The sequence below is a fragment of the Lactuca sativa genome, chromosome 5 (assembly GCF_002870075.4).
Source record: "Lactuca sativa cultivar Salinas chromosome 5, Lsat_Salinas_v11, whole genome shotgun sequence".
NCBI lineage: Eukaryota > Viridiplantae > Streptophyta > Magnoliopsida > Asterales > Asteraceae > Lactuca > Lactuca sativa.
In genome coordinates, this window is record NC_056627.2 from 293,749,188 (window position 1) to 293,776,897 (window position 27,710).

The 27,710-nt window shown below is 38.1% G+C and overlaps 1 protein-coding gene across 1 annotated transcript; it reads right to left on the minus strand.

Moving 5' to 3' along the window:
- Positions 1 to 14,394: 14,394 nt before the first annotated feature.
- Positions 14,395 to 17,333, minus strand: LOC111910379 (uncharacterized protein C630.12). The gene is made up of 12 exons (XM_023906223.3): positions 17,093 to 17,333; positions 16,833 to 16,883; positions 16,577 to 16,755; positions 16,358 to 16,493; positions 16,170 to 16,266; positions 15,976 to 16,035; positions 15,798 to 15,898; positions 15,632 to 15,724; positions 15,468 to 15,542; positions 15,227 to 15,375; positions 14,910 to 15,152; positions 14,395 to 14,823 (listed from the first exon to the last, which is right to left on the minus strand). Exons 1-12 carry the CDS (start codon positions 17,207 to 17,209, stop codon positions 14,574 to 14,576), a joined length of 1,551 nt encoding a protein of 516 aa, XP_023761991.1. The 5' UTR covers positions 17,210 to 17,333; the 3' UTR covers positions 14,395 to 14,573.
- Between the last annotated feature and the right edge of the window lie 10,377 nt (positions 17,334 to 27,710).

The window sequence follows — 27,710 nt, forward strand, 5'->3', positions numbered from 1 at the left end:
TTTTTTACCTAAAGCGCAGTCATACCTTTGACTCTCCCATCTCTTAGATCTCTTAGGTAATTAGGGCAACTTCGTCTCCAATGCCCCTTCTCTTGGCAATAAAAGCAAATTGACTCTTTTGGAACAACACACGGAACTGCTTCAGACATCGCCTTTCTCTTATGATCAAACTTTTCGATCATTGCATGTCTTTCATTGCCATTGTCTATATCCATAGAGGTCTTGAAGGCAAATTCACCAATCAACTTTGTTTTTCTATTGCGCCAAACCATTGTTGATTCGGCAGCAATAAGCATATAGGTGAGATCTATAAGGGTCACGTTGTGGTTCGGCATATAGTACTCTCTTACGAACTCACTATATGAGTTGGGAAGTGACTGAAGAACCCAATCAACAGCCATCTCTTCACTAACAACGGATCCCATCATTCTTAGTCTATCAATGCGCGACTTCATCCCTAGGACGTGTGCACACACCGACTTTCCTTCTTTATGTTTACTTGCCAAAAGGGCTTGAGTGATATTGAACCTTTCAATTTTACAATCTTGTGGGTTAGGGAGAATAATTGGAGGAGGAAGAGGAAGTGAAGCATGATTTCTTGATCCTCGATCGAATCGTGGAATATCATCTTCATGTGGAATGCTTGTTCCACGGGATTTGGGAATACCATAGTTGTCGAACTTTGACATCTACAATACGGGAGAAAACGAATTCAAGTTAGTTGATAGATTTGAGTCCTTGGTAGATCACCCAAATGAAATTCCAAGGCTAGGACCCAACACAATATTCTGCAACTCGGGAGAGGGATGCCGTAACCCTAATTGAAGAATATTTGAAGGTAAGTGAATGACGATTCACTAATTTCCACCACGAAAAACGTAAAAGAAATTTAAGTTTTAAATCTATGAAAACTCCTAGATCCTTTGAGATTCATTGAACTTTCAATGGCATGTTTAAATCTCGATATGCCCCTCTTGTTTGTGACTGGGATGCCGAGGATCACAAAGCGGGTGTGAATAACCATGCAAACTACATGGTGCCCTCACATGTTATAATCACCTATTCGATGTGCCGGTAAACCACACACGCTCCACCGAACTATGACAAACATTGAGTCACCCTTTGCTACCTTTGCTTAGACCCATTTAGTGTGCCGGTTAACCACACACGCTCCACTAACGTCTTCGCAAGGGCACAAAGTGTAATTTCATGGAATTGCATCAATTCACTTTTGCCTAAGTAACTAAGATTGGGAATTTTGTGAAAACATTTAGTTACTTTAGTAATTCATTATACTTATAATGGAAGGTTTCGTCCTATCCTACCCGTTCAGCTAACGACCCTCCACTAGTCAAGAGTGCGGTGGGTAAGAGTGGATACCCATTCAATCGCCATTTTATAGGCAATTTCCTTAAACACCCCTTATAGACCAGCTTCGTGAATGAGGCCTACTAACGGTAAGACTGACTTTTAGTTATACATATATATAATGTTAGACTTTTAATGTTATATATAGTATATGATGTATTTTATAACTTTTAAAATAGTATGTGGTTAACTTTAACAATTACACTTTTAATCTATTAAGTGGTTAACCTAAACTTTTATGGATTTATTAAACCTCTTTTAATTATACACCTTAATTAATTAATAAAACCATAAGGGTGTGAATTGAACTTTTTCAAAACAATACTATAGTTTTAGAATTTAACATTTCTAATTAAACTTTTAATCAACTTTTAAATTCCAAAACTTGAGGGCAAGTTTTGAAACATTTCAAACCATAAGGGTTTAGAATTTAAATATGCATCAAAATTAAACTATTTAATCAGAATTTAAATTCCAAAACTTGAGGGCAAGTTTTGAAACCTTTTTTCAAAACATTAGGGTTTTAACTATTTAAATTTCAAAACAACAAGACTTTTGGGCTTCAAATTTAAACTATAAAACCTAAAGGCCAAAATGAAACTATTTCACAAGATAATTCAAATCTAAATTACAAATAATCAAACTTTATCTAATAAAACAAGTGATTATCTAAATTTGACAATTATCTTCTATTTAGGTAAGGATAATCACATAATAATGAAAAAATTCGGATTTTATCACAAAAACGAGTTTATGGTAATTATCCAAAACCAAAACACGAAGAAAATCGCGAAAACGAGCTGTCAGACACTTTGACTCGTCGAGTCTGGGCTTGGACTCGTCGAGTCTAGCTGACTCGGCGAGTTCACCAAGTGACTCGGCGAGTCAAACCTTCAAAACTCAAAAAAATCGATTTTCAGTGCTTATTTCGATCAAATATGCATCAATACAATAGAAACCAATCAAGGCTCTGATACCACTGATGGGTTTTGGTCATAAGACATCCTATGTGCTCATACAAACCCTAAAGCTCGGATCTAGGTTTCTCTATTGTACATGCTTTGAATCCAAGACTATAAACCCTAATTCTAGCATATGGAAATCATAATTCACATGTAAATAGGTTTAAGAACATACCTTGATTGTTATATAGCAATAACAATCTAATTCCTCCTTGAATTGACCTTGGAAAGCTGAGAGTCACAAGTGTCACTCCTCTAATGGCTTACAAACACCATAAGCAAGTGGAGAAGGTATAAAGAGAGAGGAGGGAGGTTAGAATTCGTCTCTAAGACTTCTTGGTAAGGGATACCCGAATTCATAACCTTGGGGTTGTTTATATAGGTGTAGAGATAGGGTTTCAGTCATTATCCTTATCTAGTTGATTATCCATTAAGCAACCAATAAGATAATCCTTGAATCCTTATCATCCTCGAATTCTAAGGCTTTCCAACCTTAAATTCGTCCACCATACTTATAAGATAATCCTTACCTTATTTTGTAACTATCACATAATTACAAATCAGCCCCTCTAGTTTAATTAATTACATTTGATCACAAAACTAATTCTTAATTAATTATCGACCAATATTAATTAAACAAATATGATTTCTCCTTTAATATATTATTCTTATAACATATTAATAAATCATATTATCCTCTCTCTCTATATATATTTCTCCAATCAAGTTGCTTTGGTGAAGGCAACCCAAAAGGACCATGCACCATCGGGTCAAGTACATACCAAAATAGTTATGGACTTAGACACTAGTCCAACATTAATACCTATAGATTTTAAACATATGTTACTAAATAGATAAAATAGCCCTACTAAGTCACACCATATCCGAGGTTAAATAATCCATTTTTCTAACTTATATTCATCATATAAGGACTAATAAAGGTGATGAGAAGCACATCCGATTTCGAACGCAAAAGTTATGAAAAAATGGTATGGGGTAAACAGACTAACACCCATTTTGTGTGTTTTATGCCCAAATGTTAACACAACATGTGTAAATCCAGCATACAACCCAAAAGTGAAGATTTTTCCAATTAATCCATCATACTTTTCCTAGTTTAAAACATCCCAAAGCCTACACAATGCTTAAAATCTCATAAAGAGGGGTTATGGGCATCAATTGATATAATGTACACTCGGTGTCATGTTATGCTACACAGTCTTTGTGATTTTTACAAGAAAGATTATGATTAGATCATAACACACGTATGAAAGATTGTGGTTGGATCACATCACATGTATGAAAGACGATGGTTGGATCACATTACTTATATGAAAGACTGTGGTTTGATCACATCACTTGTATGAAAGATTGTGTTTGGATCACAACATATGTATGAAAGACTATGGCTGGATCACATCACCTGTATAAAAGACTATGGTTGGATCATAACACTTGTATAATTATGAATGGTTAGGGTAATTGTAACATACATGTTAATAACCTTGTATAATTATTGTGTTTTGTAAGCTTGATAGCTTAAAAGTAAATATTATTAAATAATATGTGAATTTGAGTGTTGAATTCTAACAAGATAGTTTTATGAGATTGAAGTAAAATTATGTTTAGAATCATTCAGAAAGTGATGGGAAGTCTTATGAGATTCCAATCAAAAATCAAAAATTGAAATTAACAATGTAAAATTTAAGATAAGTAAAAATAATGTTAATGAAATTTGTAAATTATCTCGTTAGAAACATTTAGGCGAAAACCTCACTGAAATTCGAGTTATAACGAAGAAGTTATTACTTATTCAAGTTTTGCGACAGAACCGGCACGACGCTATATAACGTAAAAAGTGAGTTTTCAATAAACTACTGTTTAGCTTTAGTGATCTAAATGAAATTCATAGTATTCGTTAAACCGAGAATTTTCATAAAAAGAACGTTCAAATTTGACTTTGTATGAGGAAGTTATGATTTTTCTAAAATTCGGCATAACAGTTACTACCCGAAACTCGAAATAAAGATCGAGTGATTTTTAGCCGACACGACCTAAATGACAATCGAAGATCTCGTTAATAGTAGTACAAAGGTAAAAAGACAGACGAAAACGGACATCAGATGAAGACGTTATGAATTTTTAATTGACTTTTCCTGTCCCGTCTTGTTAAAAATATAATATTAAAAATGAAGTCAAAATTAGCCGACAGAGTCTAAACATAAGTTCTAGATCATAATTTCACCTACGCGTGCATATAAATAACGTCAAAAACAGAGCCCGTATGCGAAAGATATGAATTTTTGAAGTTTTGGGCACAAACTTCGAGGCTGGTCCGAAGGAGTACGCCCAACATACACGTGTAAGTGCTTCGGAGTCCGTCACACTCCCTACTCCTTCGCATGAGTGCCATGTGTCGTAGCCTTGACGCGTCCGAACTGATCCACTTTTTACGCCTAGCGAAGAGGTTTGCGAAGCAGTACGCCCCGCGTACCGGAGAATTACGCCCAACGTAATGCGTGCCCTCGGACACTATAAATAGAAAGCGAGACCTTCCGAATTTTGTTTACAATTTTAACATTTCACACCCTCTATCATCTCTCAATTTACCATAACACCCCCCGAAGCCTAGGAAACATCCCCGACACCCGAAGCAAGTCCCGACGCTCCGAAAGCCCGAGAAAATAATTTTTTCAAGTTGAAACTCTGTCCGCACAAACCCCGGTTTTCAACAAAAATCCCTGGTTTCGTCAAAGAAATTCATATCTAGAAACGAAGTGTTGCCCAAATCAGCATTTATCATTCGTTTATTTCACGGTGAGTTCAATATAGAGACAATTGTATGTTATGTGTATATGTGCAATGTGCTTTCCCGTGTTAATATGATAATGAGCTATACCTTTGACCATGAAGTGAATGACTAAGCATCACTTGGGTATTGGTATGTAGCCTTTGACCATGAAGTGAATGATTAAGCATCACTTTGGCATTGGCAGAAGGCTAGGTAGGGCTGAAAGCCTGTAAATTGATAGCAAAATGTTAATTCATAAATCGTTTATTTTCTATGTCATATGGGTTGAAGTCTTATTGATGTATATCAATTTGAAATTGTTATGTCTCATTGATTGTAAATCTTTGAATCAGATTATTCGTTGATATGGAAAGCTTGTCATATGATACTCATCTGCTTTTGTTATTCTTTGTCTCTCTTTGTTTCTTTCATATTGATATGTATATGGCATAGCGTTATATTGTAATTGTTATTGAACTCACTAAGCATCACCCGCTTATCTCTCTCAGTGTTTAATTATTACATGTGATAAGAAACCAGTATAGTTATGTATTATAAGATGATGTAGAATAGTTAATATTATCACTTTTGTACTTAGTGTATAAATTCCTGGGAAGTTATGTAATATATAAAACTTTGTAAAAACCTCATTAGTCGGTTTGTATCCAGTCTTTTGTAATAAGACCATATATGTGAATATGTTTATGAATATGCATGTAGCATTTTTGGAGTAATAACATTGTAAAGGTATTAGAGAAATATTGTTTATCACAAATCATGGTATCAGAGCTGTAGGTTAAGTGAACTAAATACCACGGATTGGTATTTAGACTTAAATCGTCAGAAGTTCAATATATAAACGGATTCATTGTAAGTATATGTATACAAAACCATAGGAAAGACTTAAGTAAAGTATTAGGTAATGATAAATCCTAATATTATATAATACTATATTACTCCAAATTTTCAGAGCAATGGTTGAACAGGTGATTAGTCATACACCATATGTGGGTGGAGATCCTCATCTTGATGAAGTACATACTCCAGTATCCCCCCGTGAGGAGCGAATTGTGGATAAACTCACTGTTGTTACTCGGCAGACTCTCGAAGAATACAAAAAGAATAGTGATAAAGGCAAAGAGAAAGCCACCGGAGAATCTTCAAAAGGGGAGGCGAAATGTCCCTCATTCAAAACTTTCAAGAGTAATGGTGCTACGGAGTTTTCAAGTGTTCTTAATCCCATTGTTGTTCTTACATGGATCCCGAACACAGAAAAAGTATTTCGTATCTCCCATGTGGTTAGTGAAGACAAGGCTAATTATGCTTCTACAATGTTCATCGGAGAAGCCTTGGTCTGGTGGGAAGCAACATTTGAAGCTCTTAACGAGTATGACCAGGATAATTTATCTTGGGAAATGTTCAAAACTCGTTTGCTAGGAAAGTATTGTCCTCTAGACATGAGGAGAAGATTGGAGAAATAATTCTTCGAGCTTAAATAGGGAGGAATGACTATGAATGATTATGAAACTCAATTCAATCAAAAAGCACGGTTTGCTGCAAAGTATATTCCAACTGAAGACGATAAAATTCTTTTATTCATGGAAGGATTACAGTATGAAATCTGCGATTTCGTGGTTAATCGGGATGTTCTGTCATTTGATAAAGTGGTTGAGTATGCTCGAAAGCACAAGCATGACTTAGAGATACATGGTGCCACTCTTTCAGTTCCGAGGCATCCATGTATTGATCAAACTGTTCCTATTTCCTCTATTCCATCAGATTAATCTATTCGAACTGATCTTGGTAAACATGTGCAATCTCATAATACCTCTAATTGTCGCGGTTGGTCACAATCTTTTTCTCTTCAGTCGCCATCGTGTCGAAATTGTGGAAAGAATCATCAGGGCGAATGCGGATTAGAAAAAAGGATCAGTGGTCTGTTTTGGAGGTGGAGAATTAGGCCATATGAAGTCCGTTTTCCCGATAAAGAATGTTACATGCTTTGCTTGTGGTGTTACTGGCCACAGGAAGCGTTTTTGCCCTGTTCTTACTAGTCAAATGAAGGGGATTCAAGCTTCCATCCAACAACCAAAGCGTACTCCAACTAAAAAGGAGGAGGTGCCAAAAGCTAAAGGTCGTGCATTCCAAATTACCACAGAGGAGGCAGGTGAAGACCCGAATGTTGTGACTGGTACATTTCTCGTCAACTCTAGACCTTCTCATATCATATTTGATTCTGGTGCCTCATATTCTTTTATGTCTCATGAACTCGCGCATTCCTTTCAAAGTGCTTGTTGTGCACTCGCGCAACCATTTCATGTAGATACTACGGGAAGTATATCATTACTTGCTGATAAAGTCTATAGGGATTGTGTCATAGAAATTGAAGGTTATAATTTTATTGCTAACCTGATTCCTATCTCCTTGCCCAACTTTGATATTATTCTCGGCATGGATTGGTTTTCAAAGAACCGTGCAGAACTCTTGTGCTATGAAAAGATAGTACACATTCCTATTGAAGGGGGTAATCCTATTTATGTCTACGGTGAACAAATACTTAAAATCTTTAAAATAATCTCTTTCCTAAAAGCTCGTAAATTTATATCGAAGGGGTGTTCTACTTATCTGGTCCATACAGTTGATATCTCAAAAGAGGGGAAGAAAAATGTAAATGATGTTCCCGTTGTTAATGAATATCCTGATGTTTTCCCCGATGATTTTCCTGGACTTCCTCCGGATAGGCAGGTAGACTTTCGAATTGATCTTGTACCTGGTGCTGCTCCAATTGCAAAGACTCCTTATCGTCTTGCGCCAGCTGAGATGAAAGAAATGATGATCCAACTGCAGGAATTACTTGACAAAGGCTTTATTCCACCGAGTACCTCTCCTTGGGGTGCTCCAATACTGTTTGTCAAGAAGAAGGACAGTTCGATGCGAATGTGTATTGATTACCATGAGCTAATAAGGTAACTATCAAGAAAAAGTACCACTACCTCGCATTAACGATTTGTTTGATCAACTTCAAGGTGTTAGCTATTTTTCGAAGATTAATTTGAGATTTGGCTATCATCAGTTGAAAGTACACGAGCAGGATGTACCGAAGACTGCTTTTCGTACTCGATACGAGCATTATGAATTCCTTGTCATGCCATTCGGTCTGACAAATGTTCCTGCCATATCCATGGATATGATGAATTGGGTATGTCGTCTAATGCTCGATAAATCTGTCATCGTATTCATTGATAATATTCTAATTTATTCCAAGTATGAAGCTGATCATGCCATTCATATTCGTGAAATATTAGAACTTCTTCGAAAGGAGAAACTATATGCTAAATTCTCCAAATGTGAATTTTGGCTTCGTCAAATTCAATTTCTCGGCCATGTGATTTCTGGTAACGGTATATCCGTAGATCCTACCAAAATTGAAGCCATTCAGAATTGGGAAGTGCCCTGTAATGCTCGAAATTCGCAGTTTCTTGGGTCTCGCGGGATATTTCCGGAGGTTCATTAAAGATTTTTCGTGTTTAGTTGTACCTCTCATGAGTCTTACACGAAAGGAAGTAAAGTTCGAATGGGGTGAAGCCCAAGAAAAAGCTTTCTCAACTCTAAAAGATATTTTGACTAATGTTCCGATCATATCACTCCTAGAAGGTGATAATGATTTTTTCGTGTATAGCGATGCTTCAAGATTGGGACTTGGTTGTGTGTTGATGCAGCGTGGTAGAGTAATAGCCTATGCCTCAAGACAACTGAAAGAGTATGAAAAGAATTATCCCACCCATGACCTCGAACTCGCTAGAGTAGTATTTGCCCTAAAACTTTGGATACATTATCTTTCTGATACAAAGTGCCAATTGTTTACTGACCACAAAAGTCTCAAGTACATATTCAATCAGCAAACTTTGAATATGAGACAACAGCGAGCCATGGAGCTGATCAAAGACTATGACTGTGAAATCTTGTATCATCCTGGAAAGGCCAATGTAGTTGTCGATGCAATTAGCAGGAAGGTTTATCATAATAGTATGTGTTATGTTATTACTCACACTACACTAAAGTTCACTATTCTTGATGAACTAAAGAAATGGCAAGTATAGGCCTTAAAGCTAGAAAATGTGAAGAAGGAAAGGATAGTATATTATGTTGATATTTAACTTGAGGATCCACGTGGACTGAAAGTATTTAAGAATCGGCTATGGATTCCAGAGATTGGTGGATTAAGACAGAAGATTTTAGATGAAGCCCATAAGTCTAAACTATCAATACATCCTGGTACAAGTAAAATCTACTATGATGTACGAGTTGATTATTGGTGGCCTGGATTTAAGAGAGACATTGGAAGATACGTGCAAGAATGTTTAGTATGCTTACAAGTCAAAGCGGAACACCAAAAGCCATACGGGTGTCCAGAGAGTATTAATGTTCCCATGTGGAAATGGGAGGAGTTGTCCATGGATTTTATTACCAAATTGTCAAAGACTGCGAGATAGAATGATAGCATTTGGGTAATTGTCGACCGGCTAACTAAGAGTGCACGTTTTCTTGCCATGCGTAAAACAACCCCAATGGAGAAATATGCACAAGTATACTTAGATGAAATTATTATGAGACATGGTGTGCCACTAAAGATTATTTCCGATTGTGATACTCGCTTCACTTCTCATTTTTGGGCGAGTATGCAACATGAACTAGGATCTCGGATCGCTCTCAGCACAGCTTATCATCCCCAGACAGATGGTTAGATGGAGAGAACAATCCAAACAGTGGGAGATATGCTTCGTGCATGTGTCTTGAAATTTGGTGCTAACTGGGACAAGAACTTACCTCTTGTCGAATTTTCATATAATAACAGCTACCACACTTAAATCAAAATGCCACCATATGAAGCATTATATGGTCGTAAATGTCGTACCCCGTTATGTTGGCTTGATGTAGGACAGAAAATCATTGGAGGCCCTGAAATGATTCAATACACCACTCACAAGATTCAAATTGTACGAGAAAGAATGAAAGCGGCCCAGGATCGACAGAAGTCCTATGTAGAAAAGAGAAGATGACCCATAGAACTCCAAGTGGGTGATTTCGTAATGTTGAAGGTATCCCCATGGAAAGGCATTATGCGATTTGGGAAGAAAGGAAAATTGAGTCCTAGATTTGTTGGTCCTTTCAAAATCATCCAGAGAATTGGTAAACAAGCATACCGCTTGGAATTGCCTAAAGATTTAGCAGGTATTCATGATGTGTTTCATGTGAGTTATCTGCGTAAATGTTTAAGCATATATTATGAAACAGTTCTGTTATCTGAGGTGAATCTAGATAATAAATTAAGATATGTAGAAGAGCGTGAAGAGATTGTAAAGGAAAGAACAAATGAATTATGTAATAAAGAAGTGAAGTTGGTGCTTGTCAAGTGGAAACACCATCGAGGCCCAAATTATACTTGGGAAAATAAGAATGAAATAAGAGCAAAATATCCCCATTTGTTTAAATCGTTGTAATTTCGGGGACGAAATCCTCAAAAGTAGGAGGTATTTGTAACATACACGTTAATAACCTTGTATAATTACCGTGTTTTGTAAGCTTGATAGCTTAAAAGTAAATATTATTAAATAATATGTGAATTTGAACGTAGAATTCTAACAAGATAGTTTTATGAGATTGAAGTAAAACTATGTTTAGAATCATTCGGAAAGTGATGAGAAGTCTTATGAGATTCCAATCAAAAATCAAAAATTGAAATTAACGAAAACGTAAATTTTAAGATAACTAAAAATAATGTTATTGAAAGTTGTAAATTATCTCGTTAGAAACATTTAGGCGAAAACCTCACTGCAATTCGAGTTATAACGAAGAAGTTATTACTTATTGAAGTTTCGCGACAAAACTGGCACGACGCTATATGACGTAAAAAGTGAGTTTTCAATAAACTACTTTTTAGCTTTAGTGATCTAAATGAAAGTCGTAGTATTCGTTAAACCGAGAATTTTCATAAAAAGTACTTCCAAATCTGATTTCGTATGAGGAAGTTATGATTTTTCTAAGATTCGGCATAACAATACACAACCCGAAACTCGAAATAAAGATCGAGTGATTTTTAGCCGACACGACCTAAATGAGAATCGAAGATCTCGTTAATAGTAGTACAACGGTAAAAAACCAGACGAAAACGGACGTCAGATGAAGAAGTTATGAATTTTTAACAGACTTTGTCTGTCCCAGCCTGTTAAAAATATTATATTAAAAATGAATTCAAAATTAGCAGATGGAGTCTAAACAAAAGTTGTAGAGCATAATTTCACCTACGCGTGCACATAAAGAACGTCAAAAACGGAGCCCGTATGCGAAAGATGCGAATTTTTGAAGTTTTGGGCACAAACTTCGAGGTTGGTCTGAAGGAGTACGCCCAACGTACTCATGTAAGTGCTTCGGAGTCTGTCACCCTCCCTACTCCTTCGCATGAGTGCCATGTTTCGTAGCCTTGACGCGGCCGAACTGATCCACTTCGTACGCCCAGCGAAGAGGTTTGCGAGGCAGTATGCCCAGTGTACTGGAGAATTACACCCAACATAATACGTGCCCTCAGACACTATAAATAGAAAGCGAGACCTTCCGAATTTTATTTACAATTTTAACATTTCACACCCTCTATCATCTCTCAATTTACCATAACACCCCCCGAAGCCTAGGAAACATCCCCGACACCCGAAGCAAGTCCCGACGCTCCGAAAGCCTGAGAAGATAATTTTTTCAAGTTGAAACTCTGTCCGCACAAAGCCCGAACTGATCCACTTCGTACGCCCAACGAAGAGGTTTGCGAGGCAGTACGCCCAGTGTACCGGAGAATTACGCCCAACGTAATGCGTGCCCTCGGACACTATAAATAGAAAGCGAGACCTTCCGAATTTTGTTTACAATTTTAACATTTCACACCCTCTATCATCTCTCAATTTACCATAACACACCCCGAAGCCTAGGAAACATCCCCGACACCCGAAGCAAGTCCCGACGCTCCGAAAGCCCGAGAAAATAATTTTTTCAAGTTGAAACTCTGTCCGCACAAAGCCCGGTTTTCAACAAAAATCCCTGGTTTCGTCAAAGAAAGTCATATCTAGAAACGAAGTGTTGCCCAAATCAGCATTTATCATTCGTTTATTTCACGGTGAGTTCAATATAGAGACAATTGTATGTTATGTGTATATGTGCAATGTGCTTTCCCGTGTTAATATGATAATGAGCTATACCTTTGACCATGAAGTGAATGACTAAGCATCACTTGGGTATTGGTATGTAGCCTTTGACCATGAAGTGAATGATTAAGCATCACTTTGGCATTGGCAGAAGGCTAGGTAGGGCTGAAAGCCTGTAAATTGATAGCAAAATGTTAATTCATAAATCGTTTATTTTCTATGTCATATGGGTTGAAGTCTTATTGATGTATATCAATTTGAAATTGTTATGTCTCATTGATTGTAAATCTTTGAATCAGATTATTCGTTGATATGGAAAGCTTGTCATATGATACTCATCTGCTTTTGTTATTCTTTGTCTCTCTTTGTTTCTTTCATATTGATATGTATATGGCATAGCGTTATATTGTAATTGTTATTGAACTCACTAAGCATCACCCGCTTATCTCTCTCAGTGTTTAATTATTACATGTGATAAGAAACCAGTATAGTTATGTATTATAAGATGATGTAGAATAGTTAATATTATCACTTTTGTACTTAGTGTATAAATTCCTGGGAAGTTATGTAATATATAAAACTTTGTAAAAACCTTATTAGTCGGTTTGTATCCAGTCTTTTGTAATAAGACCATATATGTGAATATGTTTATGAATATGCATGTAGCATTTTTGGAGTAATAACATTGTAAAGGTATTAGAGAAATATTGTTTATCACAAATCATGGTATCAGAGCTGTAGGTTAAGTGAACTAAATACCACGGATTGGTATTTAGACTTAAATCGTCAGAAGTTCAATATATAAACGGATTCATTGTAAGTATATGTATACAAAACCATAGGAAAGACTTAAGTAAAGTATTAGGTAATGATAAATCCTAATATTATATAATACTATATTACTCCAAATTTTCAGAGCAATGGTTGAACAGGTGATTAGTCATACACCATATGTGGGTAGAGATCCTCATCTTGATGAAGTACATACTCCAGTATCCCCCCGTGAGGAGCGAATTGTGGATAAACTCACTGTTGTTACTCGGCAGACTCTCGAAGAATACAAAAAGAATAGTGATAAAGGCAAAGAGAAAGCCACCGGAGAATCTTCAAAAGGGGAGGCGAAATGTCCCTCATTCAAAACTTTCAAGAGTAATGGTGCTACGGAGTTTTCAAGTGTTCTTAATCCCATTGTTGTTCTTACATGGATCCCGAACACAGAAAAAGTATTTCGTATCTCCCATGTGGTTAGTGAAGACAAGGCTAATTATGCTTCTACAATGTTCATCGGAGAAGCCTTGGTCTGGTGGGAAGCAACATTTGAAGCTCTTAACGAGTATGACCAGGATAATTTATCTTGGGAAATGTTCAAAACTCGTTTGCTAGGAAAGTATTGTCCTCTAGACATGAGGAGAAGATTGGAGAAGTAATTCTTCGAGCTTAAACAGGGAGGAATGACTATAAATGATTATGAAACTCAATTCAATCAAAAAGCACGGTTTGTTGCAAAGTATATTCCAACTGAAGACGATAAAATTCTTTTATTCATGGAAGGATTACAGTATGAAATCTGCGATTTCGTGGTTAATCGGGATGTTCTGTCATTTGATAAAGTGGTTGAGTATGCTCGAAAGCACAAGCATGAGTTAGAGATACATGGTGTCACTCTTTCAGTTCCGAGGCATCCATGTATTGATCAAACTGTTTCTATTTCCTCTATTCCATCAGATTAATCTATTCGAACTGATCTTGGTAAACATGTGCAATCTCATAATACCTCTCATGGCCGCGGTAGGTCACTTGCTAATGGGCTATACAAACACGTGCCTTAATGTGCCTGAACACATAAAACTATATATAGTAAGTGGACATATTTCACTGGACTTCGCTTTTTCATTTGTGTATGAGATTGAAAATATATATAACCATTAATTTTATTCTTATATTTGTGAAATCCCTTTAATTTTATTCTTTGTGAAACCTACAGTTACCATAAATTACAAAAAAGATAGTCAAGAAAAGTAATTTTACAAATACCATTTTGCAAAATTAGTTATTTTATCATAGTCGCCTCCTATTTTGGTCATTTTACAATAAGAAGAAGAGCTGCTCATAAATATAAAACTACCCTGAAAAGTGGTCGAAATCAGGTAAAAAAAACATCGTTCTACAACAAAGCTTTGACTACACTATTCTACAACACATGATCACATGGAAGAGTCAACTAAATTTGCTTTTTGATACAGTTAACCTTAAGCTGAGATCTCATTTGTCAATCCAATCACTGAACAACAACATTATATAAATAGGCACATTAACTGCAGCAACAACTGAAATCACTCTGAAAACCCTCATGAACCTCCGAACCACCACTCTAACATTTGATGATTTGGTTTTAAAAGGTCCCACTTTTCCATCTGTTGACCCAAGTTGACCACTTACATCTTGTGGCATTGTAACATTAATCTCCTGCAATATCTGCTTCTTTCCTACTGCTCGCATCGTAGCATTTCCCCTTTAAAAAAAATTACTTACAATACTCAACGTCTCATAAAAACATGCTTCTGATTACATATCAGTAAACAGGTTTTAGAAAATTACCTTTCTACCCTCTCATTTGAACGTGTAGGCATGATCTTTGAGGCTTTCTTGATTAAATGCATCGACCCTTCAGCATCCCAAACCATCTCATACTCACAGTTTTCATCTTCATCTTTCTCTTTGCTACTTTTGAAGATGCCTAACATATCACTCATCAACTCACCAATATGTAGTTGAATGTTCAACCCATTTGTAGGCCATAAGAGAATCACAACAAGAGTAACCACAAATAACACGATATACCTGAGATTTTAAGCAAACTAATTAATTATTAATACATGACAAAATCACAAAAACAAACAAAAGGTTATGGTTACCATATGTAAATGAAGAGCTGTGTGGGAAGAAAACACAGATGAGTTGACACGTAATCCCATTCATTAGAAACTGTAACTTTACTTGCTGTTAGTAGCATGAAAGATGGATACAAGTTTCCTTGTTGCCAGCTAATTGTCCCTAGAGTTTCCTACACAAATTTGTTTAATTCATAACATCATGACATCATACAGACACATACACTTTTATGCTTAGGACCATACATGATTTATACATACATACCTCTAATACAGGCCCATGTTCAGCTACATGAGTAACACTACACTGATCATGATCATGTCCAGACAAAACAAGTACCTGTAGCCACATGAGAAAACAGCTTAGAATTATAATGACATAATTTTTAATTTTTTGTTAATGGAATGAAGAGAGAAGTGAGAAGTTACAGGTTTGACATAATCCAATAACTTCTTTGATGTTTCTTCTGTAAGATAATTCTGATACACAATTTCATGGTCATCTGTAGCACGAGAAATTCTCTGAAAATGAAAAGGTGAGAGGTTAATAGAAGTAAAATGGATATAAATAGAAATTTGAAAGTACTTATATTACCTGATTTATAATTGGGGAAGAACGTTGAGAACCACAGGAAGTTGAGTCTTGTCGAAAGAGTGGTATATGAGTTAATAAAACCCTTGGAGGTGAATGAGTTTCTATAAAAATGAAAATAATCTTATAATTTAAATTGAAAATTATACATCAGATAAAGTATTGCAATTTACATACATACCTCTTGACACGCTAGTTACAAACTTCCATGCAGCAGAGGTCTGGTTTTGTTGTGGATGACCTGACAAAAATAGAACCATCATTATATAAATTATACAAGAACCCTTTTTTTTAATTTTGTAAACTATTCTTGAAATCATATTATTTTTTCTAAAGTAATCAGGTTGCGATAATAATAATTGAAAACTTATATACCATCAAGTGTTTGGGCATCAACAGCAACAAATTCCACTTTTCCTGCTGTGAAGTTATAGTTTCTTGAACCAAATACCTTTTCATAGCGATTAATTACCTATTAAGTAAATAAAGCAAGTTATGAATCATGACACATGACCTTTAACAATAATACAAAAAAACATATATGTAATATGAAAAATATATACCTGAGGCATGCGAGAGTGATAAGCTGCATAACCAATATCATGGTTTCCTGAAAGGAAGTATACTTGATTATTGGTAGCTCTTTCAAGATTCTTAAGGTCGAAAATATGTCTAAACCGATTTAAAGATTCCTGCCATCTGAAACACCCAACAAAAGATCAGCTTGAAAGCTTTTTCATTATTATAACAATTTATAAAGATATGTGTTCTTTTTGGCTTACTCTTCATCGGAAAGAACAGGGCCACCATCAAAATAATCACCCAAAAACAAAATCATGTCAGGTTTGAAAGGTGCGATGGATCCCAGTATTGCTCGACGCATGTAGATGTCGGTATAGAATTGTACAACTTCCAGTGTCAGTGATTTAGGAGCTAGATGAAGCGATGTTCTATCCATGAGCTGTTAGAGACAATGGTATTGTGTTAAGGGATTTGTTGTGTAAAATAAGTACGAGATTTAATCGAAATTATGAATACCTGTGGATCTGTCACAACTGCAATTTTTACATAATCACCGGGATTATCCATCTAAACAAAACAACATCAGAAAATGAGCAATTATTACATTTAGGAAGCTAGTGTTTATGGATTGAAGTACAGGGTGAGTCACATGAATGTATATAGAAACAGCAGACATCAGAATAACAAAGGATCGAAGAAACTTGAGTTGAGGTAAAAGAGTGTAAATTAAGAAAGGGTTGATCGAACATCGAAGAATAAAAAGATGGTGAAATTACCGGAGGAGAAGGCCATGAGCAGCTCCAGTAAGAGGGTACCCAAAAGGCGAACTTCTCGCCGTAAAGAAGGGTAGCGACCCAGACGATGCAGAAGAACACCGTGAGATTGGAAATCATGTCTTCTCCGATGTGCAGCTGTAGCTGTAAGTTGTTCAGATGTGGTCGGTCTCCTTTGAGTTTGACCCATCTTCTTCTTCAGACACCATTTGTTGTTTTTTTACTCGATTTTACTTGTACTTCTCTTTTTCGATTATTTAGGGAAATTTTACCCTTTGCGTTGCTACTTGCTATTTTCTGTGACTTTTTTATTTTGTGGATCGAGTTTTATTAGTAAATAATTGAAATTGATTATTATAAATTTTCGTATTAAGTTTTTTTAATTTATTAACAAGGGTTTTCAATATAATATTCATTTATTTTAGTCCCATAAAAATAATAGATTATTGTAGTGTAGCTTATGAAATGTTGATGTATGAGTATAATTAATTATACATAATTTACAATATCTTACAAATATTGTTTTATGATAAGGAAAATTAAATTGATTTCTACATTTAATCCCTTTACTTCATCATCCTACTAATTCAACGATTATGATGTATAAAACATTAATTCTTTTTCTTCATCTCATCAATTGATTTTGATATTTAAGTATAATCTTGTGAGTAGTAACATTTAGTAGGAGGATATTTAACCTTTCGAATAATTATTATTATAAAATCCACCTCCTATACAAAGATTATCTGGCTCTGTTGTTATTATTAAATCCATTATTCCTTTCCTTTTCCTAGTTGGTCTCGTTTAATACTCGGTAGATCTACGTTTTAATTATTTTGCAAACTTTTTTATGGTAAGGCTATAAAGTATGGAGAGGGGAAAATATGTAGGGAGGGACACGGCCCACCTAACCCATTTAATTATATGGGTTATCGGGTTAAAATCGGATCCGCACGTCACAATCGGGTTCATGTATTATAATCGGGTTCATGGGTCAAAATTGGGTTCACAGGTCATACTCGTTTAATTAAGGAAAATTCCAAAAAAAAAAATTAATTGATTTTACATGCCTCACAAGTTACATGCCTCGTTAGTTTTAGCACTACACAACACCAAACTCACATCGTTTATATATATATATATATATATATATATATATATATATATATATATATATATATATATATATATATATATATATATAGAGAGAGAGAGAGAGAGAGGCTTAGGTTATTTTGTTTTTACTAACTATTGTGTGTCAAATGCACAGATCTGGACCGACGGATGGAATAGAATCAAATGTCATGATCTGAGGGTCTATGATATTATAATAGGGTAACATGTACCATATAATCACACAAATTTCAGCATAAGGGCATTTTAGTCAATTATCCTATATTAAAAAAAAGAAATTTCGAATTTTTAGGGATAATTAATTCCTTTATTTTTTAAAATCTGAATATTTTAAATTAATTCAAATTTAAAAATCCGATTTTATTCTGTCAGAATGACAAAATGCCAACCATAAATTAGTAAATATACTTTCGAAATTATTCTTGTAGAATATATTTTCAATGCAAATATTTTTGATAATTAACCTGATTTAAGAAATCCAGATTATTATTCATATACATCCAAGTTGAGTCTATGATTTTATTCTTAATACACATCCGCAATAAAATACAAATTCATACATATTCTTACAGACTAATATCCTTATACATTTTAATATATTTATACATATTCTAACAGGATATCATCAAAAATGAATAAAATTCTTTTAAAAAAAAGCATTCTTGAATATACAATTATTGAACAAATACGCTTGATCTTCTTCAGTGGTCCATATAATCCACTTGATCTTCTCATTCCAAATATTTCTCTTGTATGATCAATATTGAATTCCTTCTCCATGCAATTCTGAAAGAATAAGATACATTACTCATTGGTATTACCAGTTAAACAAAAGTACTTGTTATTAACAAACATTCTCAAAAGACATTCTAACAGAATACATTACAGAATGCACTTAAATCATAGTACTTTTCTATATGCATAAACATTCTAAAGCGTGTATAAATGTATTCTGTCAGAATTACTAGCAACCTATGTTTTATGTAATATTTATATTCTCATAGAATGAACATGTGTTTGCATTCTAATATGAAAAAAAATCCCCAACTTAACCCTTTTCATGCAAATTCTGACAGAATTCCAGCTTAACCCCTTTCATCAAGAACTAATGACATGTACCACTTGCAATGCTTCATTATTTAGGATGTCGTTCTATAAGAATGAAGGCGAATAACAAGTATCACCTAGTACAACAATTTCAAAACCAAGTGCAGCAATATGATGCAAATAACATTCTGTCAGAATAACTTTATGTTAAAAGTCACTACCATAAAACTTAAGGAACATTCCAACCAAAGGTACCTTCGTTTTTTTCCAGAGAAAATGTATTCCAAACCTTAGAGGATATCTTTTTGTACATTTGAAAACTCACAACCAGATACCAGACATATCCATTGAGAACTATGCAGAGGAGCCTTATGTGACATGTTTTCCTCTTTTAAAAGCCTGCAAACATTTTCAAAATTAACAAATTAAAATAAAACATCAAACAAGTTCCATTCCTCGAACTATATTCCACGCTTCACATGTCTTTTTAGCATTGTTGTTTATGACACAACATTTCAGCTAGGAATTTAATCAAACACTTGGCGAGCATCAAAGATAAACAAATGAATACCAACACATTTAAACTTCGAGTTAGGCAGAAAAAACTTATGAGTAAACAAACACAAAATACCATAAAAACTATTCAAAAGATTGTAGCATTTTAAAAATCTCAAAGCCACCAAGTGCATCATCTGATCAGTTTTTTTTTCCGAACCCCAATCTAATGAACACACACAAATAGAAATTAAATGGTTTTGTTGATAAACATTTTACAATGAACAAAAGATAGCAGCTTTTAACAATGAAAAACAAGAAATCTCATTAAAATAAATTAAAATCTTTTTGAAAATACACACGGGAAGGAAAGAAATAGAGTGGTCGTTACCCCTTGAAGTTGGAGGATTCAAGTTGGTTTAAGTGTGCAAACGAATTAAGGAGGGTGATCTCAGGGATGACCTAATTTGTCAATAGAAGGATTAATTGAAATTAGGGATGGGATGAGTAGAAATCGGCTTACAGTTCACAACATCGACATCCATCCCCCTTGGGCTGCGATGCCATAATCCTTGGCAAATGGGACCAACTCCGACACTGCTTCTCTCGTTCCTTTTAGACTTTTCGGTTCTTGCTTCAATTTCACGAGCCCAGTTCTATACTTCAATTACAGAGGTGGTACAAGAATGCAAAATGAAACTGAAAGCTTTGATTTCGAGGTGGTGATGGTCGGCTGGAAGAGGAGCGACAGTAAAGTTACCGATTGAGGTGAGGCTACAAATTTTTTAGGCCGATTTTTTGAAGATAAAGAGGGGAGAAGACTATGTTTTAGGAAGTTGATGAATTACCATAATTAAATATGCAAAGATTACTATAATACCCTTACATGATTTATTTAATGATTTATTATTTTCTCAATTCTCATTGGTGCATATATGCACACAATAGTTGCTAAAAACATTTGAACCTAGCTTTATATATATATATATATATATATATATATATATATAGAGAGAGAGAGAGAGATAGACTTACTGACGGGAGGGGCGAATCACCAGTCACATGATGAAGACGTCATTGGTGGTTGTGGCTGGTGTTGGTGTTGCGAACTACATGTATGCATCACTGATGGAGATGATCTCGATGAAACATGTTATTGCATATAGTCATATCGTGTTAAGTCAAGTTCAAGATCTAGAGCATAATGCAAATAAGCCAAAATGAGAAAAATAATTGATGAAATATTAAAAATTGTTTTATTTAATCGTATAATATGCGTGTCGGATTCATGTTGTGTCAATAATGACCACCCCTAGAGAGGATGAGGTGGGTTGTTGAGAGTTATAGGAGCACCATCATCCTCATACAGCGTCCCGCATTTAACTTCTTTTTGCGGGGGATATGAAATTTTGTGGTGAATCCATTTCAAGTAGATACATGAGTCAAGAATGAATCAATGTCACACCCTCTAAATGATATTCTATATTACAAATATTGGATAAAAGATGATCTTAGTCAGCCCTACTTGGTATCACATCAATTTTATCTTGTTTCCATCTCGAGGATCATAAGTGATACATTAGGGTTCCCGAGAGAACATACTTGAAGGCTAGATGTAGTTTGAGTGTATCGAAAGGGTGACATATAACTTACGATTAAAAGTGTTCATTTAATTCATAACAATTTTTGTTTATCATTTGAAATTTATTTCAGTTGATGTTACTTAATAAAAAAATAACAATAATGTTTGTTAATTAAAACAACTTTTAAAAGACACGTGTTCTTGTAACAACCAAAAATTTCAACCAATTTAAAATTTTCGAAAACAACTCGATTCCAATTAAAGTTATTACAAAAAGGTTTTCATTACAGTTTATTTTAAGTATTACCAGAATCTCATCACAACATAAACACGAGGAGCGGTACGATCACGCATTTGCCTTGCCACGGTCTCCTAAAGAACCTGAAAAACATAAAACCACAACTGTAAGCCCGAAAGCTTAGTGAGATATCCCCAAAATACCAACCACATATACCATACACGCATATCATGCCATAACATATCCGATCACAGAACAGCTATGCACTTCGGGTCTACTGTGGGACTGGTCCGCCGCACCGGCCAACAGTCCCCTGGTCCACCGTCCGAGTCTAGCCATATACCTCGAGTCTACAGTGTGATTGGTCCGCCCGCACCGGGCCTTCAATCCACCTGGTCCACTCTCCGAGTCTAACCACATACATCGAGTCTGCATTGTGATTGGTCCGCCCGCACCGGGCCTTCAATCCACTTGGTCCACTCTCTGAGTCTACAGTATGACTGGTCCGCCCGCACCGGGCATTCAGTCGGCCTGGTCCACTCTCCGAGCCTCGGCACGTCTTGTCCGCCCTCTTGGGGCCTACAGCCTATTCGAACCGCTCGCTGGGCCTTCGGGATAACCGGTCCGCCCTGGGTATCTTGGCCTATAGCACAAAGCAGGACACACCTCAACCCAACTCCAGTCCAAACAACCATGTGCACATATACATACAATCATATAGCAATTCACAATCAACAAGCAGATCAAATAGATCACATAACATATCATCATCCTAACCAGGATACCGACCTAACCGGTCACTAGCATAACATCACCCTATCTCTCAGGATACCGATCTCAATCAGGTCTCTAACATATACCATCCTAGCTATCAGGATGCAAACATATCAAAGCAATATCATAATAACAACTACCCGGATCTCAATTCGATAAGGGCCGACCTTGGTGCCTTAGACCCTGTTGATATAGTGAGGATAACTCACCTCGAAACTGACGACGGAACAGATAACCCAAGCTGCTCCGATCTCTGATACGATCTCCACCACTGGACAAACACCAAGGCACTAAACTCAAAACAATATACAACAATTACCAAAATGCCCCTGGAAACCATTGGTCAACCCTTGGTCAAAGACAAGGTCAAAGTCAACCCCTGACTGACTCTACTCGCCGAGTCAACCCGATGACTCGCCGAGTCCCCATGCTCAGCATTCCTTCAACCCACGACCCTACTCGCCGAGTCACCCCGAGACTTGCCGAGTCCAACAACTCTGAGTCTTCACTCACACAACTCACCGAGTCATCCCTTGACCCACCGATTCACGGCTCAACCAGAAAAGATTGGGACTCTTCGACAAGACTCGCCGAGTCCAAGAACAGACTCACCGAGTCTAAGGCTATCTTCAACCTACTCGCCGAGTTGTTCATACAACTCGCCGAGTTCCAGGCCATCTTCATCCAACTCGCCGAGTTGTTCTTCCAACTCGTCGAGTTCCAGCCTATCTTCAAGAAACTCGTCGAGTCCACCCATGTGACTCGCCGAGTAGCACCGGTCTGAATCCATACAGAAGCATTCCAGGCCATGCAATTGATCCAAAACATAGATCTAGCCTCCTAAAACCCATCCATCACGTAAAGTGGCAAACTTTACATGAATCCAAAGAGATCTAGGCCTTTTACACTCTAGGGCTAGGGTTTGGGACATAATAGCTCCTTCAAACACTCATCAACAGGGACTTTCCTGCACTCTAGACCTTTTCCCTTCCAGATCTGAGGTAGCAACCTCAGATCTAACCTCCAAACCCCAAAACATCCCAAGATAAGCTCCCCACAAACCCCAGAATGATGAATCCATAAGAGTAATAGCCCAAGGACGAGATATTACCTCAAAAGAACGCCTCAACTGCAATGGAACTCGAATCCAAGCAAAGCCCCTTGCTCCAAGCCTCCTACCCTTCAAGATTTCCTCAACAATTGCTTCTCCAAGCTTCCAAATGCAATATGATCACTCACACCTGAAGGCTAAGGGTTTCTGGACTTGAGGATGAGTAAAGAGGCTGGGGGAATGAATGTTATGTTCTTTATATAGGGCTCAACCCCAAGAATTAGGGTTTTCTCCACTCAGCGCCTACTCGCCGAGTCTACCTTACTGACTCGCCGAGTCGGCCACTTAACACGCGACCAAGTCGCGACTCTACTTGCCGAGTCTACCCATGGACTCGCCGAGTCGCTCTTTCCCAATTTACTCCTTTAGCCCTTCAACTCTTACTCTTGATATTTCGGGATGTTACAATTCTCCCCCACTTAAATTAGGCTTCGTCCTCGATGCCTGCAACAAAGTCAACTCTTAGAAATACTCTTGCCATGCACCACCTGGCATTAACCCGACCAGGTTTCTCAAAACACAACTATAGAACCAGAAACTCGTTTTCTCCTTCCTTACGGTGTCCTGACCACCGTCTCGAGCCGTCCACCGGCTTAGCCTCTGATAACTCCACTTATCAACTGAGTACTACTCATGATGCAGCACTGCTCCAATTCACAACCATCATTCGGCCCATATGAGTTAGAAATAACCATGCACCACCGGATTCCCGATTCGAGTCCAACTCTAGTCATTCTGCTGACAGAAAGACACATTCTTCAGAGCAACTCCCATGAGTTCTCCTCTTGCAATCACATACACATGCTGAACTAGCTCTAGCACCCTCAGGTTGGGAAAACCCAACACACAGATGATATCTTCAAATATCCCCCAGGATGAACCACTAATACATACACAATTCCCTGATCAGAATCACACTGAGAGCCCAAGACTCCCTCCCTACATCCCTTCCGAGCCTCTTGGCTCTACACCTGCGGAATTCCCTCCGCGACCTCAGCAGACATCCCAAACCGGATGTGCTTCCATTCCACTGCCACAAACACGCTGCTCAATAACCATACTCGGATTACTCTAATCATAACTCTGCTCTGCCGCTTTCACTTCCGTGAACTTGCACTCCCTCTCGGAGTTACACATTTCTCTCTTTTCCTTTACCAAGGAATCCACTTGGCCACATTGTCACTCCGACAAGTGCCACAGTGCTCGCCCAACGCTACACCACCCTTTTATAGCGTAACCGCTATCCATGCAACACACATGCTCTGAATCTGCTCGCAAGGACTCTCGAGTCTATGCACTATCTCCACTAATCAAGATCAATACCCGGGGCCAGACCTTCTGATGCTAACACATCGCAACATACTCAATCCATCTCCTCAACCGGACGAACAATACCTGCAGAGTCTTCAGCATGACTGGACCGCCTCACCAGGCCTTCAGCCAATATGGACCACTCTCAGAACCTTCAGCCAATCTGGACCGCCCTCCCGGGCCTTCAGCCTGGCTGGACCGTTTTCCGACTCGAGACTTCGGCTTGACTGGTACGCCCACCGGCCTTCAGTCTATCCGGACCGCTCAACTAACATTCATCATTCCGAGCTATCTTTCCCGGAAATCCTCCCATGCATACTGTTCTAGCCCTTTAAGGGTTCCGAACTCTGTCTCAATCGCACATGCTCGATCCCGGCCTGTTCCCAGGCCCTCCACAATCGAATGCCCTAGGTCTGTACCCCGCCTCGCATGCCTGCCACTTACTCGTACCAGCCTATACTCTTGACTGACAGAACCACCGCTGAAACCCAAGCAGCTAATCAACCTCTCATGTCCATCGACCTTCCGGAGAATCCTCAATTCTCCCCCACTTAGAGCACTGACTATCAATCACCGGTCGCCAACACCGACCACCTAGAACAACTCTGCACAAAACCAATACTTACACGCGGACTGATTCCCACAAGCATAATCAACCTTAACCAGATCCCATATCAACACTGATTAACCCGCTCAAAAGAAACTCGATCTGCATCTAACCACTCCTCAGAAAGCAGATGCTACCGGGCCTTCAAACCAATGTCAGGTTCCCACTAATAACCCTCATGAATGATAACCAACGGAATTCCCAATACAATAACCCATAACCAAACCACAACCCTCAAAACGACGAATACCGCATCGAAAACCACACAAGGATACCAGCACATAAACAATACACCACAATAATCACAAGATAACAAGATATAAAGAAAGAATCATACCTGCAGCTGCATCCGACACTGCTCTGACCTCTTCTGCCGCAAGCTGATAAGCACGACCCTGAGCCCTTGGGGGCTCCGCTCCATCCTGACCCCCACCTGTGATCCTCAAAGTGGCTGGTGTTGGAGCCTGCACCGGTCCTGCAGCAAGCTGTGGACATTTGACCCTCAAATGTCCAACCTGATGACAATGATAACAAATCCTCAAATCCCGAACCGGCGCTAACTGCCGACAATCCCTAGCATAGTGCCCCTCCTTTCCGCACTTGCGGCATGCACCACCAGACCTACAAACTCCGGTGTGACCCCTCCCACACTTCCCACAAGTGCGGTTGCTCAGATCCCCCACTCTAACATCAACGGTCTTGGACCGTTTCGGCGCCGGCTGCGACTGCATCGGAGCCTGCCTCATCTCACGCAACTGCAACTCAATCTCTAACTCACGCCGCCTAACGGCCTCCTGCAACTCCAACAAGGTCTCGCACCTCTGCGCAGACACAAACTGTCTGATGTCCCTCTTGAGCATGCTCAGATATCGAGACATCTGAGCCTGCTCTGAAGCGAACTCTTGGCAAAACATCGCCCTCTCAGTGAACATCCTGGTGATCTCAGTCACCGACTCCGAACCCTGCTTCAACTCAAGGAACTCCTGAGCCAATCTCTCCCTCTCAACTTGCGGAACGTAACGAGTGCTGAACATTTCTCTGAACTGATCCCATGAAACCGTAGCCCTCTGCGTATCTGAATATGACCCCATGGTCAATCTCCACCAATCCTTTGCCCCGAGCCTCAACAGGTTCAGAGCACACCTCACCCTCTGATCAGCAGGGCATGAACACGTGAAGAAACACCTCTCCATGTCTGATAACCATCTCATAGCGACAATCGGGTCCTGAACTCCATCAAAGGTGGGAGGCTTTGTATTATCGAAGTCTCGATACTGAAATCCCCGACCAGCTCCTCCCCCTGCCGCAGCTACAGCCGCTGTAGCTGCCGCGGCAGCCGTCTCCATGAGAGCCACATAACGCTCATCAAAATACTCAACCATGGCGGTCTTGATCGACCCAAACTGTTCCGTCAACTCAGCCCGGAACAACTAAGCAATCTCATCACGCAGGATCTCACGAATCCTCGCATCCAACTCGCACGTGCTCATCTGACCGATAACCTCGGGCGGTACTGACCCGCCCGGAACTCCCTCTCCTGCTCCCGATCCTGACCCGGATCCACTCCCAGCATGCCTCGGAATCTCTATACTGAAAAACACCACAAAATCTCAGACACTTCCCACTATCCCGGGAACCGACACTCTCAACCCAACCCTAGAGATCATGGTTTCCCTGATACGCATATGGGTCATGTGCTTTTAGTAGTACGGGCCCATACTACCTTCCACACCTACCCATATTTGTATGAAGTACTACCACAACACCCCAGTGAAAACATGCATAACAACTCTCAACCCTCACCACTAGAGGAACACTGAAAATCTCCCACAAGGAAACCCTAGGCTACGGGCATCACAAATCAGACAACATTATCATGAAATCCTGAAGATCCCTAGCCTAACACTAGCATGCTGTTCTATCAAAGCTCAAAAAAACAAATAACATGCATGGTATTTTGGGGTTACTTACTGGATCCGGCTAATCGTACCTCCGCGTCCTCCTTTACTCATTTTGAAAACCATTTTAAATACTCTTTTGAAAACTCTCCTCGATTTGAGACTGGAGTCACACGAGTGTTTCTCCAATTCACTCAAACCAAGGCTCAGATACCAACTTGTAACAACCAAAAATTTCAACCAATTTAAAATTTTCGAAAACAACTCGATTCCAATTAAAGTTATTACAAAAAGGTTTTCATTACAGTTTATTTTAAGTATTCCCAGAATCTCATCACAACATAAACACGAGGAGCGGTACGATCACGCCTTTGCCTTGCCACGGTCTCCTGAAGAACCTGAAAAACATAAAACCACAACTGTA